General features: G+C 47.8%; 1 protein-coding gene across 1 annotated transcript; it reads right to left on the bottom strand.

Moving 5' to 3' along the window:
• Positions 1-4,365: 4,365 nt before the first annotated feature.
• On the bottom strand, positions 4,366-8,184 carry INHBB (inhibin subunit beta B). Its single transcript, XM_065638139.1, has 2 exons — positions 7,782-8,184; positions 4,366-5,141 (listed from the first exon to the last, which is right to left on the bottom strand). Exons 1-2 carry the CDS (start codon positions 8,182-8,184, stop codon positions 4,366-4,368), a joined length of 1,179 nt encoding a protein of 392 aa, XP_065494211.1.
• Positions 8,185-18,362: the final 10,178 nt, after the last annotated feature.

The following is an 18,362-nucleotide window of genomic DNA, read 5'->3' as shown; positions in this document are numbered from 1 at the left end:
GAGCAGGTGTCTATTATGTGTGGAAATAGGTGATGTATGCAGAGTTAATTCACCAAGTGCTCTGTTGCACCACATCGTGACATTCACCCAGTTCACACCACCCTCATTAACGCCTGTGAGAGGTCCAGGACCAGGGATTAAGGTTTTGCCTCTGTGACAAAGATTTTCCATCTGCAGAGATTGATTCTACCACATGATAGAATACAATGATTTAGCATTTACAGGACCAAATTCAAAGCCTATCAGATAAGAGAGAGACACCTAGTCACCTCAGGAGATATCGACCTGACCCAGATGGTTTTGGAGGTACAATACCTAACTTAGCATAAGGCAATGAAACTGGACGCTGCGTTTTATAAGGATGGGCATGACAGATGGGAAGATAAAAACAGATGTTTTCAAAATCAGCCATCTCACTTTTCGTTTTGCCCAATTACAAGAACACAGGAGGTGAAAGCTGCAGAAAGCGATGTTCCTGCAGCCCCCTGCAAAAAACTGGCATGAGGAGTAGCCTTGCCACACCTCTGAAAAACCAAGCCCAAACTATATCAGATTGGTCCCTCAAAATTAAGGACCTTTTAAATTTTATTTCATTTTAACCTTAGAAATCTGTGTGACATGTTGTTGTCAGCACCAGCTCTCAGGAACACCTCGGTTTCTGCAGCATGCCCAGAGCAGTGAGTGATGCCACACCACAAAAAAATTCAAGCGTGTTCTGTTCAGATCAATTTCCAGAGGCTGTTTCATACAAAATAAAACTACTTGGGAACCTGGACTATGATCCAGCTCTTCCCACTCCCAGATGATGCTCACATAGCACTGATTTGTGCTCTCCTTTGTGTTTCTCTTTCTGCCTCATGGATGTCAGGGCCACAGCTGCAAATGGGGGAGAAGGAAAGGCAGAGGAAGAAAGCTTGGAAAGATTTTACCAAGAAGAGGGCTGTTCTTTGCTGGCCTCTGGAAAAGAGTTCAGGATCCTGGGCTTACCAGTGGGTTTGCAGTGGGATGCAAAGCACAGCCCGCTCCTCACTCCTGGCCAGCCCAAGCTCATGGCATCCTGGCTGCCAGCAGCTCCCTGCTCCTCGGGGATGTGGGTCCAAATCCCACACTGATACACCCTGCTCTCCTCCTGGGAGAACGCAGGAGTTCCAGTGTCTGATGCAGGGCTTGGCTTCAGCCCCAGAAATCAACCACTTTCAATTAAGACTAAACCTAACTAGACCCAGCCTCCAGGGCCTTGCATATCAATGGGCAAGATTTCTCAATATATCTAACTTTTAAAAGTGCAGCCCAGTCTTATTAATGAAGACTGTGTCATATCAAGTCAAACGTGCCCTCAGAGTGAAGTGACACATATTTGCCACTGATTTCAAGGGGAATTTATTGAACTCACCAGTAACAGAGCTGACCCAATGAACTAAGACAGGGGAGAAGGCTGCTAAGAGATGGGGCAGGAGCAGCAAGTGGTGGCTTTGACAATAAAGGTGCAGTTCAAAGTGGTGAGAAAGCTGTGAAATATTCAGAATATTTGGTCTGGGGGACAAAGTTCTGTGCAGTAGGTTGTTGACACAGCTACAGCAAATTGCTCCTAGAGGTCTCCCAAAACAAAGCTGTTTAACCCCAGTGCCTGGCTTTGGGGAGGGGTGGGCAGAGCTACGCTTGAATATGAATTGTGACTAGAACCCATCATTAGTTGCATGAACTTGCTTCTTCAACAGTTTCCAGGTCTCAGGGTCAGATCTAACGTTTGCTAAGTCAACAGAGGTCTTTTTGTCAGCTTAGGCTGGCATTTGCTCGGGTCTCCAGGAGGAAGAATTTCTCTGGGAAGATCAATTAAATCAATATCTGGATATATGCATAGCTGACAAGAATTTCTATGAATATTTGTTGACATTTGGGTTTTTTTATTAGTAAAGGGGATGTATTTTACTCAAAAAAACCCCACCTCTCCTTGGTGCCAGCTATTCTTTTTTTAAAGTTAATCAAACTTAGTGTTGATCTCTTTTTCCTGGAAGTGCTTTCCATACTATTTTTTTACTCCATGTAACCGATCAGGGAGTGACCTAGACAAGAAGTTACATTCTTACACAGCAGGTGAACCAGGAACTTGCTGTAAATGACCTGCAGGTATGCGGAACAGCGCCGTTCCTGCACCCAGAGACCCTGCACTGATGCAGATAGAAAGAAGCAGATGCTTACATGTATAGATGGCAATAAAACTAGAATGTAACATTTTTAGGATCGCAGCTGAGCTCTCAGACGAGGCTTTCTGCAATGACTAATACGACTACGGTCTAATGCGACAGTTCGCTGTCTACAGCTGCATTCAGTCCGGAAAATAAGCAAGTTTCTTCAGATGTTACACACTTGGAAAAAAAAAAAGGCAACAACACATCCAGTTTTCAATCTTCTTTTATTTATTTAAACTGTACACAAATGTAAAATACTTCAACAGCAAATCTAAGTGAAAATTGTTTGGTTTAAATTATTATGGAACAGAACCTAAAAGGAACTTTATTAAATAGACATAAAAATTGGATTTAAAGGATGCACATATTGTAATGTATTCTACAATAGTCATTTTTTTCACTCTACATTCCATGTGCGTATGGTATAGAAAAGACACTGAATAGAACAAACAGAATCCATTTTGTACCCTGAAACAATTCGTAGGCCTCGTGAGGGATTGCTCAGTATGACTACATGATATATGATGGCTTTGCCATCTCATAAAAATTATAACTAATATGTTGGCCTCTTTGGTTCCAAAATTTATGTATAATACATTTAACTGTATTCATTTTTTGCTGCTATAAAAATAACATTTTTTTCAAATGGCAGTTTTTTGACTAATCATGCAACTAAATCAGTGCAAACATTAAAAGCAATCATTCGCTTTAAAAAAGAAGCAAAAGATTTAATTTCAAGTATAAAAAAATATAAAAAAGTCATATCATAAGTCCAGTTTTGTCTAGTATGGGTCAACACTTTAAATTGCATAGCTCATGCGGCACCTGTTTACCTAGATAGTGAGCAAAGATAAGTGCACTATCAAGTACCACTTTTCAAGGCATTGAAATTTGCAAGTGCTATTATACGTGCATTCAAGCAGTTTGCAAGTGCTATGCTGTATCATTATTTTCTGATCTTTATGGCCATCCTCAACACCTCCTGGTAAGGAAATTGAAAGCATTCTCCTCTATCCTCCTTTCCAAGACATTAAAATGTTCCTCGCCTGTTATTAAACACACTGCATTTTTCAGAACGTCTCCACTCTGTTACTGTCATTCCTCTTTAGGATTCATTGGTTTAGCCGTGGTAGCAGTTGCTTGTTTGCTCGCCCCCCACGTGACATGTCCTTGCTGAGTCCCCTGTTGAAGAACAGAGACTGCAACTTTGACTTGTCGTTCTCCGAATAGTGAAGAGATGCCAACGGTCAACAAAGCCCAGATACGGTATCAGATCCTCTTTTCCAAGACACGGCGGGTGTAGCCATCCATGGGTTGCTAGTGGGCAGTTAAAGCATCGGATCACGCCAGCCCAGCTTGTGACTTCGCAACGGTCAGATGTTAGAAATACAGCAGTTGCCTACACATCTGCCCCTTTTCCCTCTCCCTGATGATACCATTCGATTCTTTACTGGAGGTGCTGTAGGAAGATGCAGGTATCTGTGATGTTTACATTTAGATAATTTTAAATTAAGAGGAAGTGATCGCCTCCCAAGGCAGGTGTCCTGCAGCTTCCCGTTAGACCTCAGAGGTGATGGTCAACTTTTTCTTCTTTTTTTTTTTTAATTTTCTAAGTTGGGTCATTTCGACACCTGCGTGCAAGAATACGTCGCGTTCTCGCAGTCTGTGCTTTTGCCTGAGCAGAGGGAGCTCATTTCTGCATGACTCCACTGGCAGGCGGGGAAACAGCTGCTCAGCCGTTCACTCGTACTGGCAGGCATTTGGGTCCGTCGTCACTGGTCACTGACTTTCTGTGCTCATGTCCCTTTTCTGAGCTGCCTCATGTGTGTGTCTGTGTCTGTGTGTGTGTATGAGCGCGTGTTTGTGTGCGTGCCCACATTTCGTGTGTGTGTGTCTTTAAGATATTTCATAGCATTAACTTATAAGTGGTAGAATACATAAGTGTCCAAGATCCACAAACTGCCACTGTCCTGACACCAAAGTGAAATGATTTTTTTTCTTTTTTTTCTTTTTTTTCTTTTTTTTTTTTTTTTGTCAAACTTTTCCACAGTGACTTTCCAACACTGATGCCTGGATACACAGTGAAACTTCCTCCAACACCATCTTGTACAGGAATGTTTCTCTCCTTCTCTCTCGCCCTCTCTCTCTCTCTCCCCCCCAAAAAACACACCTTAAATCAAGCACAACCACATTCTTCCACAATCATATTGGGAACGTCCCTTTTCACAATGTTGTATTCATCATCAAAGTACAGCATTGACATTGTGCTAAGTTTGGTTGGAATGCAACAGGAGTTCACGGTGCCCGGGTTCAGCCCCCGCATTCGGTACTGATTCACGACAGCGGTGTGAAAGGAGGAAGCCGACCCCGGGACGCCGGCCAAGTAGGCCGGGCAGCTCCCTTCACAGTAATTCCCATAGTAACCTGATGGTGCTATGATCCAGTCATTCCACCCAATGAGTCTAAAGTCAATGTAAAACTGTTGCCTGCAACATAGATTGGTCCTGCCATCACACTCCAGGCCTCTTTTCCGGATCCTGTGTTTGTTATCGGCGAGGCGGGCTTGCACCACTAAAAAAGGCCGGTGGGATTCCTCCCCGGGGTCCACATAAATTGGCAGCACTGAATACTCTTCACAGCCCTCGCATTGAACATCCAAGTTCAGTCTCCTTTCTCCTCTCTCAAACAGAGCCTGGATCGCCTCTGTCATGGGAAAAGTGTGCCAACCACTTCTTTTGAGATCGACTTTCTTTTCAACCACATTCCACTTGTTGCTAGTGTCCGGGTCTTGGAAATAGACTTTGACTCTTACTTTTCGCCTGCTGCCTTTCTCTAAGACATATGGAAGCAGCTTCAAGTAAAGCCACAGGCTGGCTTGAACGACAAACAAGTTCTGGTTCCCTTCATTTGAGATGAAGAAATAGAGTCGGACTCTAGATGAGGCCAGATCGTCTGCAAGATAAGGAGAGATCAGCAAGATTAAGTCAAAAGAAGAAAATGTTATCTTGTGTGCCATTCTGGATTCAGGGACAACGCTAAAACACAGCGGACCAAGAGCGACAGTGGGGCTGTGCCGGCCAGAAGGCATGCACTGAATCAGATATCCCCAATTTGCAATCAAAACGCTTTGAAAAGGGACTTTCCACAGCAGCGTTCATCATCGGGCTGTAATCGGATGTGTCGGATCCACAGATACCAGGAACGGCTCTCCAGAATATGGGTTTTTTTCCTGCCAGCCAGCTTTAAAGACAGTACAGCAGCGCACTGAAAAGACCAGCACTCGGACTATGCTGTCTTGTTGGTTTACAAATAGTTTTAATTTTCAGCTACCTGCCAGTTCTCACAGGGAGAGCCCTTTCAGTAACCACTGAAACGCCAATGCCAAACCAGGGATTTTGTTTCGATTTCCACATATTCTCATCGTGGTTTAAAAGAGAGGATTCACAAGATGGAGAGGAAAATATTTCATTAATGTGCCTGCTTGTTCAACAGATCAAGCTAACCCTTACTTACTCTGGTAGAATATCTGCTATTACTAATCATTTCAATCTCTCCCTTTTTCCCCCTGAAATGATAAACTCCCATACGAGACGAGGCAATGAAGCGGTTGCCCTCGCTGTAACACCATTACTGACTGTTCTCAATACGCTTTTCTATAACACCAGAATTAAAGGAGCAAAATTGTCATGGAAAACCAAATGTCACCAAATGTCTGACATAAACCCTTATTTGTAAATAAAAGTGCCTGATGCGTGAAACGTTTCAAAAATACTGGCTACAATTTTGTACTGTAAGTCCTAACCAAATTTGACATAGGTGATAAATGTGCAAGCTGGCCTTTACGGCGGAGACTGTAATTCTGGTCCTTGAATCAAAGCCTCTCAATCACTATTTAAAATTATTGCTGGAAAGGCATTTTCTCATCTGCCCATATCTGTTTCACTTCCTTCTCTGCAGAGCCAAATGTAAATTTTTCTTCCTTTCCTTTTCCTAAGAATCTTTATTATTTTTGTCAATCTCTGAATGGGATTTTTTGCGTAGTCGGTGTCTCCATTTGTCACCCCAGATGCCTTTCAAATGTGCCTCCAGGGCCCATTCAGTACCTTGTAATATTTCAAAGACAAAAATTTTCACTGTGTTTGTCTACATTTTACATAAAGTCAATTTTGGAAGTGTTACAAAAGCCAGCAAATGATTGATTACTAAATGGAAGTACAAGCCCACCCCAGATCTCCCAGCAACAGCCTATTAAAAAATAATAAACTCAAAAATGTACAGTAAAAAAATCTTTCACATGTTAGTAAATACACAACTTCTTTATAAACTGTGGTGACAGTGACAGAAAAAGAACAGTACGGTGTTGCTGCACCGATCCACATCACTTGTGTTGTGTGAGATTGTGTGTGCCCATAAATCTTGTATGTGAATATAACAAGCATACGTATAATGCAACAGATCCCATAGATACTGTAAATGTATATATGCCTTTGGTAAGTGGGAGGGTAGATAAAGAAGATGAGTGGGAAGTATACAGGATAGAAAGCGATTTATTTTGTGGACAAATGATATATAGATGCCACAGGAAGATAGAGAGAGAAAAAAAATGAACTGAGCGATAGAGCGATGAAGGAACGAGAGATGAGCAGATAGAAAGCAGAGAGGTAATTTGCAGAGTGATGGTGTTAGGGCCAGATGTGCAAAGTTCACAGGCACAGTGGTTGCCTGGATAAACTACTGGAAAGCTACGCTGGAGGGATTCAGTTACACATAACTGCAATGGCTGGACAGGACCGAGATGGCTGGTACCGTGGGGATGGATAGCACAGTTACTGAACAGACTGATGGACAGAGAGGACACAGACACACTTGCTAGGTGCCTACACACAGTGGACAAAACAGACAAGGCCAACACTACAAATGAAAGCTAAATAAATGGGAAACGAACAGAAAGGGAGGATGGGTGAATGCAAACCTCAATGGACAGATGCATGCAGTGAAACAGATGAATGTGCAGGGCAGACAGATGAGGCAAGGGATGCAAGAGATGGAGTGGGACAGGCAGAGAAGGGACAGTGGGACACAGAGGCAAGCCACGGTGCAGCTGGAAGGACCGTTGGAGGGAAGCCGGGGGCATGGAGGCTGCAGAGGAGTGGAGGGACACAGCGAGGGGAGTTGCAGGTCACAACCCGAGGAGAAGGTCGGGCACAGGGGCACACGCAGGGCGGATGGGAAGTAGCAGGCAGGGCCAGGATGAGATGGAGCGGGGCAGAGGAGACAGCGGATGGGGCAGAGGGCATGAGGGTGAGCCCGGCAGCCAGGTGCCTGCAGCAGGCAGGAGGACAGGCAGGGCGAACGGGAGGACAGGCAGCAAGGCCAAGCAAGGGCGGTCAGCGGACCTGCCAGAGGTCAGGCAGGGGCACTGAGAGGGTGAACAGGAGGACAGGCATGGCGAGCGGGAGAACTGACAGGGGTCGAGCCGGGGGACTGGCAGGGGAAAGGCAGGACAGGCAGGGCGAGCGGCAGGGCAGGGGACCGAGACAGTCCGAGCAGGGGAAAGCGAGAGGCGGGGGAGCGGGGCCGGGCGGCGCCCACCTGTCTCGGCGAAGCTGATGATCTCGGAGACGGGGTCGTGGGCCGGGGGCCCGGCGCTCGCCTGCCCGTCCAGGCTGGGGATCTCCACTCGGCCGTCCTCCCGCACCTTGCCGGCGTGCAGCTTGCGCAGCGCCGTGACCATGGCCGCCTTGGGCACGGCGTGCGTGATGTTGGGCCGGTCCCGCATCTGCAGCCGGCTCAGGATGTGCCTCTTCACCGCCTCCAGGAAATCCCCGTCCACCTTGCCCGGCTCCTCAGGCCGCCGGAAGCCGCAGGAGGTGCATGTGTCCTGCGGGGAGCCGCCGGCGGGGGCCGGCGGGGTCGGGGTGGCCGCGGCGCCCAGCAGGAGCAGCCCGCAGGCGAGTAGTGCGGCCAGTACCCCCCGGCGAGCCGCCCCGTCCATGGCGGAGGAGCGGGGGGCCGAGCTGGGGGCCGCCCCGAAGCGCCGCAGGGAGCCCGTCTGCAGGCAGCGCCTCTCCGTGCGCTCCGCGGCGCGGAGGGGGCGGTGGCAGCCAAGCTGGGGGGGACGCAACCGCTCCGCGCAGGGAGGGAGCCGCGGCGGAGGGAGGGGGCGCCCGGGGAAGCGGCGTGTGCCGCCGGGGAGGCGGAGGGGGGAGGCTGCACACGCAGGCACCGAGGGCGAAGTTGGGGGGGGGGGGCGGGCAGCAGGCTTGGCGTGCACGGAGAGCCCGGCTCCACGGGGGAGGGGGACGGCAGCAGGTGAGGGGGTGGCTGCGGAGCCCAGGGAGGGGGAGCGGGGAGCGAGTCGGAGGTGTGAGGGGAGCCGGGGAGCGAGTCGGAGGTGTGAGGGGAGCAGGGGGGAGGAGGCGCTGCGCTGCCCCGGTGGCCCGCGCCGCTTCAGAGGGGCGTCCGCGGGCGCAGCCGCTCCTGGTCCATCGCTCGCTTCGGCAGGTCCGGGCGGGCCGCGGAGAGGAGCTCTTTAGTCCAGCGTCATTGAGGGGGGTCAGGGAGATAAACGAAGCAGATTTATATACAATCCAATTTATAGCCTGGAGGGGGGGGGGGGGGGGAAGAAATGCCACTTGTACCCCCCCGCCCACTCCGCCCCCGCAAGACAACAATCCACAGGCCGTGGGTGCAGGTCTCTCAGCAGGTCGGCTCCGCGCTGCGCCGTTCAGTTGTGCCCCTTCAGCGCCCGCTGCTTCTCAACGTGCCATCAAAGTTGACCCGGAGCATAGCTGGGGAGGGGGCCGGGGGCGGCGGGGAGGGGGTACGCGGCTGGCAGCTCCGCAGTTGCGAGTCTTCTCCCCCCACCGCCCCGCTTATTATTTGCGAGATGCTTTATTTTCAAAGCAGCGCGGAGGGTCCGGAGTCCGGCGAAGATGCTGTGGCGGCGCCCGGCGCGGCCCCCGCCGCGGGCAGTGGAACCGCACGCTGCGCGGCCGCGGAGCGGGGAATCGGCTCGATCCCGGCGATCCCAGGAGAAGCTGCACGGATCCACTCGGTCAGACCAGCTCTTCAGCTCGCTCCCTCGCTCGCGCTTTTTAAACAATATCTCCCTTGTTGGTGGTTTGGGTTTTATTATTATTATTGTTATTATTTTAAATGTGATTTTTGTTGTTGTTGTTGCTCCTGCTGCTGCTGCTGCTCCAGTTAATGTGTCTCACTCTCTCTTCGCGTCTTTTTGATCTTTCGCTCGCCTTGTGCTGGCTTGAACGCTGTGTTTTGTTTTGTTGGTTTTTTGTTGTTTTTTTTTTAACGCGTCTGATGTTCCCTCTCGGATCCGCAGTGGAAGGTATCGGGGAAGAGGCTCGCTCCTCGCTTATCTTCCTCTGATCTCCTCCTGCTAATTTCCCCCCCCTGCAAAATCACGACATTGTAGCACTTTCTACTGAAACTTTTATACAGGAGTTAAAACCACGTGGGAACTCCAACCTATAACAGAGACGCCATGGGTTCCTCACTATTTAGGAGATTAAGTTAAGTCTTTTGCCCCCTGGGCTATTACAGTAACTTCCTGATGTGGAAATATTAACTATGCTGTTTCTTTAACTCCCCCCGTCCCCTCCCTCCCTCCCGGTTCCTGCAAACACACCCACCACACAACAACTCGCATCCCCGTCGCGTCCCACGGCAGGACGGACGGACGGACCCCGAGCGACAGCAGACCCGGCCCTCCCTCTTGCCCCGGCCGGGAGATGGATGCCCCCTCCCCCTCTCGGCGTTCCTTGCCTTTTAAGCACTTGAAAGAAGAAGTCATTGGAAAGTTTACCGTCGGGTTGGCTTTGCGACGGGGCGGGTTTTTGTTTGTTTGTTTGAATGGGCCGGGTAATCGGGGCGGGTGCCGGGGATTGTGTGTGTTTTCCGTGGGGCAGGAGGGACGCGGGCGCGGAGCCTGGCGGACGCAGCGCCGGGCTGGGGAGGGGGCTCGGGGCGGCGGCCGAGGGGAGCCGGGAGGGGAGATAACGGGCACGCCGCTCTTCCGCAGCCGTGGCGGGGAGCCGGCAGGAGCGCCGGCGCTGCCCGTGCCCTGGGAACGGATTTTCCTCCGCGGGGCAGCCCCGGAGGTCCCCAAGGCGGGGGCGGAGCGGGGGGGGCAGGTCTGTGATCGGGAGATCAGGAGACGTTCCCACCTGGCTCCCCCCAACAGTCGAGCCCAGGGTCGAGCAACCGGGGGCGGGGGGAGCCCGCCGCGCCTCCGCGCCACGATAGCGAGCCGCGCTGCGCCCCTCGCTCCGCGGCACGCCGCCCCACGCACCCCTCCTCCCGCCGCGGCGGGGCAGCGGCAGCGGCGCAGCTCACCTGCGCGGTCCCCGGCGCGGGGCGGCCCCGTGCGGACGCTGAGCCCGGCAGCCGCTGCGCGCTGCCCCGCGGCCCTGCGCGCCGCCGCCGCGGGGAAGCCTGGGCAGAGGGCGCCCCCTCTGGGCCGCGCGGGGAAGCGGGCGGCGGTGCCAGGGCGGGGGTCACCGGGGCAGCGGCGGGGGTAGCGCGGTCCGCGGGCCCCCGCGGGAGCTCCGCGCTGAATTAACGGGCGCGGGCCGGGCAGAAGCTGCCCCGGGCCAGGGGTCGCGCCGCCGCCCCTCTGCCGCTCGGGCGCACGGAGGCACCGGCCGTCGCAGGCGGTGGTGGAGGTTTCTGCTGGTCGGGTCACGCTGTCTGGTCCCGCAGAGGTGGAGGTTTGGGGCTGGGAAACGGGAGATGCGCATCGAAGCCTGTGCCCTGAACTGCGGAAAGGAATACCTGGGGCTGAGGCTCCTGCAGCTCCGGAGTGGGCCCAGGCAACAGGGCTGCCAGCTATTTTAATTAATCTTTTATTTTCTTTCTTCTTCTTTTCTTTTTTTCTTTTAAGCAAAGAAAAGTCTAACTTCAAGAACGAAAGCAAATCTCAAGACCTTCATCTTTTTCATTGAGCCAAATGTTGGTTTTCAATGCCAGCAGAAGCAGGACACACAAATTCCAAGCACAACAGCAAATAAGTCCCTTCTGTGCATTTCAGATTTTAAAAGAAGAATAAAACTTGTTATGTATGCCTGGACTGCACACACATGAGCTCTTAGCTGTCAGTAATACAAGCAACACAGGAGCATAAAGAAGGTCAACTGGAGGATCAGCTCGTTACCGTGATTTAAGAATGGAAGGCACAAATGCTGTTCTCACCATAAATATTTTCTTTCTCGTTCAGTACTGCAAAAGGAAAGACACTTAAAGCTGTGCTTCAAAAATCACATTGCGATCCCAATCTGATTGCTTATGTTGGTTTTAATATAAACACTGTCTAATTGCATACCCAGCATTGTAAATCAAATCCTCAGTATCACTGGACCTACCCTGATGGGAGATCAGAATTAGATACAGTATTTCCTCCCTGCCAGTAACAGGTTTTGAATGGAAAGCCTGGAATGTAAAAAAAGAAATAATGCTAAAAATCCAATCACTCTGACATCCTGTGAGCTAATAAGAGCACGTGAATGCAACAAGCTTAGTACTTCACAGTAATTAATTTGACAGCAAAGAGCTAACAAGAAAACAACAGGCAGAGCAGTGATGACTGGTTCATAGAGGTCACTGTCAAACAAGAAATAGTTGCGAACACAGTCCCTCTCCCTTTGAAAACAACTATTTCATTGCCCCAGTGAGAATGAAATGCCAAAGAGGGAAAATATTGTGTCTTTGGTGGGATAACGAATCTGGGAAGGTATTTGTAGTAGGAAAACAAGGTGGAGGTTTTGTTTTTTACCTACAGTGATTTTTAATCATCCGTGTTACTCACTGCAGTGGCATGCTTTGGCTTTTTTTTCCCCTCTTTTTTCGGTTAGCCAAAGCCATTTCACATATTCAAATATTGGGAAGACTTATCTTCTCTAGCAATTGCTAACAAAACTAATACACTAATAACCTCTCTGTTGTTATTTAAAGTGTGTCCAACACAGCATTCTGGAGGCAGCTCTCAGACAATGGACTTTCTCTGCCTTCTTCCTGGAGAAGGACTTAATCAAACCTTAGATGTTTTCAGGCAGAAGAGCCTACAGGGAGAGCAAACAGGGTTAACAGAAAGAAATGTGCCATTTGATTTCTAATCTTGCTCAGGGAGCGCAGCCTATTGATTGAGCCATAAATCTCTGTTAATTTTAAGATCTCCTCAGCTTTCAGTTCTTTCCCTTGGGCATAAACTTGTTGCTTACACTTACTGGCTGAACTATCAGGGAAAGGGTAGCTTCACACTCCCCCCACTCCGCTCTCCTCCCCTCTATTCTGTTTGTTCTGAGCTCATCTGCGCGAGGATACATTTTCACACACACCTTCTCAAACCGGCTGCTATTCCTCTGATTCAGGGTCACGCTTTTCCATACATTAAATGCAGGAGAAAGCTGGAAGGGGAATGGCTGGGATTTGTGCTTAGTGGGTGAGCACACAGTTAGGCAGGGAGACCTGCTGTGAGAAGGTACAATATTGAAGGGTATTTTCTGTAGAAACATCAAGTCTCATGACTGGAATCTGATGCTTATTAAAGCTACTTATACAATGAAATCCATACAAACTGAGGTCCTCAGCCAGGGTAAATCAGCATGTTCCCAAGGCATGAAAGTGCCACAACTCTTCCTCTGTGACCTGGATATTTGCTTATGCACACTTTTCTCAGGGACTGGCAGATGCAGAAGTCATGTTTTTGGAGAGGCCAGCCTGTGCAGCTCCGCACCTTCCAGAGTCGGTGGGAAGCTCTAGAAACTGAGCCGGCAGGGACGGCACAAGGTGGCTCCCTCATCGCTCTGTTTCCATGACGCCCTCAGTGGGACCATAGCAATTCACACTAGCAAAGGATCTGACCCCACAGGTATTGCTAAAGCACCTTTTATGCTCTTAAACCAATAATAATATCTATTAGGTAACCTTACTAATCCCTTTGAGGAAGGATTTTCTTTACTGTACTGATGGCTGAACTGAATAAAGCTTCATATATAAGAGGCCTGGTTTGCACTAGAATAATTGCTTGTCCTTTGATAACCAGCAAATACAAGTTTTACTAGCACAGGCATCTTTTCTGCAAGCATTTCCCAAATAAAATAGGCTATACCAGCAAAAGTACTTTTTTTTTTCTTTGCTCATATAGCTGCATCTATATGGGGGATTTTTGCATGTAGTGGAATGCAATCTGTTTCAAATGGCACTTCAGAAGAGCATTGCTATCCCACAAAAGTTTCAAGGCTAGACCTTGAAGTAATATACTTCTGCCTTGTATCTGAAAGAGCCTTTTACAAGGTAGCCATTGTCTTCTTGCTGGAAATATAGAGAAACTAAGACGCACAGTTACAGGGACAGGCTGGGAGCACTGTGCTCTATCTGGAGTTTGTATTCATGCCATTCTTTTGCTTCAGATGAAATTATGTATCCGTAATCAGACTGATTCCTCACTACGCACAATTACTTTTTAAGCAACTGCAACAAAAACAGTGGATGTTTCAAAAGCACCATAATTCTGTAGATGGGAAAGTCCTATTGAAAATCAAGTGAGTAAATGCCATTCTGAATGTCCCAGACATTTTCTGAACTGGCAAATGCTGACCTAACTCATGAAAAAAACCCCAAACACTAAGAGGTTAATCTGACTCCTTTGCTCCTGCCCATGCTCCTTTAACTGAAAACTGTCTGTTAAAAGATATTTGCTCTCTCTAAAAAAAACCAGTCTTGCTCTGAATACCACTTGGAAAAAGGAGGTATAGCAGGCAGAAACCAAGGACCTGACCACACTGGGAACTCCTCATCTAAAGCAGGTACAACAAGAATCTGGAAGATGAGTCACAGAGAAATAAAGCAGAGCCCTCAACAGGTTTTGGAGAGCACCTATGGAACACCAGCTCCTCATGCAAGTATCAGGCAGGACGGGGATGTGGGGGAGGCAGCAGTATGGGGTTGCAGGAGTATAATCACAGCTTCAGCCTCCCACTGCCGCTGTACCTGCTTTAACGTGGCTGTATTCCCTCTCCCTTCAGCCCAGATACCTGGCAATGCCTCACAGGCAACGTGTTGGCCGATCGGTCCTCTTCAACCACCTCTTTGCACTCTGGGCGGGTTTGCATCCAAGCTCCTGGGTCCACTGTGAGGAATGAAGTGCAGATGGATCTCTCACACCATGAGCAATGCAGTCAGGTACCTCGCCTCAGGCAGGTCTCTGCACAGCGTGCCCTTCAGCAAAGGGACAGAGTTCAGAGATCTGCTTCAATTTCTGGAGTAAAAAGAACAAATACCATCAGGTGGATACCCTGTGCGATATTCAAAACCCATCCGCTGCTTGTTGGTGGCCCAGAAGTGCTCTTGTTTTCCTTGCACAGTCTGTCCTCTGCAGTCCAAAGCCGTAGCCTTATAACCAGGCAGTGACTTCCTCTGAAGTTGCTTGTATTGACCTAAATAGTTTGGGGCGGGTGAGGACACACAGACAACATGAAAAAGCTGTGCTGGTTGCCCAACAAAGAAGTGTCTACTTTGTGGTGAGTACTTTTAACATACTGTTAAAGAACATGAATTTCATGTTTGTTTAAGTTCACACCAGCAGCCTTGCAAAGTAGCAAAGAGAATAAAAATAAAATCTGCATTTAAGTGGTAAACAAAATAGTTAAAACTTGACTTCTTGTAATTTGAGCTCTACTTACTGAGGCAATGCATTTAGAAGTCAACTGGTGTGTTTCTTTTATACATCCAGTTGTGACTGATACATCTAATAGATCAGGAAAACGAACAGTAGGATGGAGCAATGTTAAAATCAGCTGTCCTGAGAAAATCAGTGATTATCAGGGAGTGGTGGCAAGATGGAGAGGTTTCCTTCCAATTTTAGATTGAGCTCAGTGGCAAAAAATAGCTGGTATAATACTTTTGTAATACCATGGGAGAAGTAGAGTACAGAAGCTTGAGTCATCTCACAACAAATAAACAGTAGCACTTGATGAATACCTGAATATCAGCCACCTTCTCTTTTCTGCAAGCAAGCAGCACAATGTAAAGAAAGCATCTACACCTACTGTCTGTGGGACAAGCTAGAGCCCAAAGACCTGTGCTCAGGCCTGAATTTCTTCCTCTTTACTCCATTTTGATTAGCTGTGACTTGAGGAGGACAGAATTCAACCCCCTGTAAGTTGTTTTGAAATTAAGCGGCGAAAAGCAGCATACAGGGATTAATCCTCTTCATGGAGCTTGACACTAACAGTATGGCCTTGGCGCTGTATGTAAAAAGTAATTTTCAGTCTCTTCATACATAAATTGCCCAGTTTTGTTTCCATGAGTCTTCTGTTATAGCAAACCAAATCTATTGTGCAGTTTGGCTGTTTGCACAAGAGCATCAGAGTGGGGTTTTAAAGATGATTGTGACATGGTTGACTGATGCACCCACTGCTGGGCCCAGGAGTAAGGGTCTTCTGTAACAGCACCAAAGTGCCCCAGTTCAAGCAAGGAGCATCTTACACTGGGGCAGAGCAGCAGCACTGTCCCAGTTAGTGGAGCTCTATCAATTTATGTCAGCTGAGAGTTGGCCTACATGATTTACAGTCATTTGCCCCATGCTATATACCTATTGCAAGTCTCTAGTAGGTACGTTCAGGCTGCCTCACCCTCCACCTTTGCTACACTGACATTACCTACAAGCAAGGTTCTCTGCTACTACCCATCGCTGGTGTTCCAGTACTAGTAAAGCATGTGAGAGGGTTATTAAGAAAAATTTCTGAATCACCTCTGCCCTGCTCAGTATTTATAATTTCTAAGTCAGCTCTGGCTGTCCCCTCATGAGGGAATAGCTTTAATATACTATGGGATTAGAACACAATGGATTGCAAACTCTGTGTGATTTGGGTGCTAACACCTGCCATTTCTTCCAAAACACCTGGAAAAGCACATCCCCTGTGACAGCTCAGGCTGACCCCTTGACTGAGATGTCCTCCCAAAGGGGTTTTGAGATTGTGGGAGTTTTTCACTGTCCACGTTACAAGCAGGTCTTCTTTTGTCATTTCCCTGCCATAATCTCCTCAGAAGTGCAGCAGCTTATTAACAAAGAATAACCCTAAAACTTCTCCACACTCCTTTGCCATTGCTGAGTGATAGCTTCACCCTCAACATTCATTGCTGTGGTTTAGATTCTTACCGAGAGCATTTTTAAGAATGAATCTTAGTATGTAGAAATATTACTGTGAAATACACTGGTACAATTATACAAGGATAAGGAAACAAACCACCACTCTGGATAGAGCAAGAAAAGGAGCACATGGATCATATTAAGCAGACACTGGGTCTGTCAAACCTACACAGGTACTGAAGTGTTAGGAGGGTGCAGAGCTACAACAAGAAAGTGCGTTGTTCTAGGTTTTTTGCTTAAAAGATGAGAGAGGGCCTGGGGAGGGGAATGCATGAAGAAGGATGAACTTTTTTTTTTGGCTACTCCAGATGGGGTTTTCCTCTGTTTAAATGCTGAAGGACAAAAAGATTTTAAATTAAAATCTTAATAAATATAGCCCTGAGGCTAGTAACATTATTACATCCAAGATGATTACAGCAACGAAGCCGCAAAAGAAATATATATATATATATATATTTATTTGAAGCATAATAAGCCTCAGTATTTAGTTAGATGAAGGCTAGGCAGCTAACTGACTTCTAAACTACTGAATTTTACATTCCACTCTGCTGAAAGGATAAACCAACATAGCACAGTTTGCAGGGCTTTGTTTCATTTCTGTACAAGATAATATTATTATTGCTTATACTTTACATACATATGTATATGTATTACTAAAAAAATACAATTGTTTAGATCATGCGCATGAGATTTGGCAGGAAATAACCCCAAGTCTGCAATATGCAATGGGAGATATGGATAATCAGTGAGCTTCATTGTGAAAGAGGAATCTAGGTCCCCCAGCTTGCTTGGGTGAGGCATGTTCTCCTTGAGACATTTGCCTTTTCCAGTTGATCCTAGTCTCAAGACAAGGTACTGCACTTTATTTCTTTTTGTAGAGTTTTGGTGTTTGTTTTAATTATGGGAATATTTTAATAAAGGATACAAGGAAAATACAGGGATACAAAGAATAGGATACAAGCTGATAAAGATGATTAAATCATTGAGTGACTGCAGAGTGGGTCATGAAGTGTTATAATCCCCAACTCCCCTCTGCTTTCTGCCTCAATGTGTTAATGCATCACACTTTAGTACAGTGACACTTTCAGCCCTAGGTGGAAATTCACACATGATGAAGAGGTGGAGGAGGATTTCCAGATGGTCAGACCTCAGGGAGTGCGAAAAGGTGGGGGGAGGAAGGGAGAAACTGCTGAAGGGAATCGGACTTTGGTCACATCAGTAATTTCCAGCTGAAAATGGAATATTAAAAAAAAAAATTAAAAAATCACCAATGATCCCATACTAGAGCCAGGTGCATTCAGGTTTGGACATTACGTGTGACAAATCCTCACCAATGCTGGTTGTGAAAGATCCTTTGGAAGACTGGTTTATTTGTGTGCAACAGTGAAAAGTGTGAGTTTTATTTCCTTGGCCAAATTTCAGCGTGGGTACTAAAGCATCCCGATACAGACCCAATTAGTTGTTTTATTGTCCACAGCTCTTCTTTACTAGAGGTTATTGTAAAGTGGTACTTGCTCTGAATCGTGCCTGGGTTCTCCCTCCAGCAGAGGCTGTATTTGGCTGCTGCACATCCTTTGGGACTCTCTTCTGCAGGGCCACCTCTCCAAGAGCAGCAAAGGGCACTGAAACAGAGAAAATGCAAAGTTTGCAGCTAGTTGGTCCCATCACACCCCAAAACAGAGCCTACTTTCCCTTTAGGGGAGCATAAGGCAGCAGCTGCTATCACACAGCTGGACTTCTCTAAGACGACCTCATTTACTGTGGCCTTTTGGAGGGAATGGGAAGGTAACCATGGTCCAGAGGTCAAAGGGTCTGGTCCTTCAGAGTGAGGGTTTCTAGGACTGTATGAAAAATTAGCAAGAGACAGTATTTTTTACAGCCACAGCTCTTTCCAGATGTCAAGGTTAGGGGAAATTTAAGATAATCGATTATTTAGGCACCACAGTACCCATGTGCTGGGGTAGGGGGCAAGATAGACTCCTCCTCATGACATAAAAAGCAAGCAT

Source organism: Caloenas nicobarica, chromosome 6 (assembly GCF_036013445.1).
Source record: "Caloenas nicobarica isolate bCalNic1 chromosome 6, bCalNic1.hap1, whole genome shotgun sequence".
Lineage (NCBI taxonomy): Eukaryota > Metazoa > Chordata > Aves > Columbiformes > Columbidae > Caloenas > Caloenas nicobarica.
The sequence above is the reverse complement of the archived record's forward strand: the minus strand, read 5'-3'. Positions and strand labels throughout refer to the sequence as shown.

Coding starts and splice junctions, on each gene's coding strand:
- INHBB (XM_065638139.1), bottom strand. CDS start 8,184: ATGGACGGGGCGGCTCGCCGGGGGGTACTGGCCGCACTACTCGCCTGC. Junction 5,142..7,781: donor CATCAGCTTCGCCGAGACAG/GTGGGCGCCGCC, acceptor CTTATCTTGCAG/ACGATCTGGCCTCATCTAGA.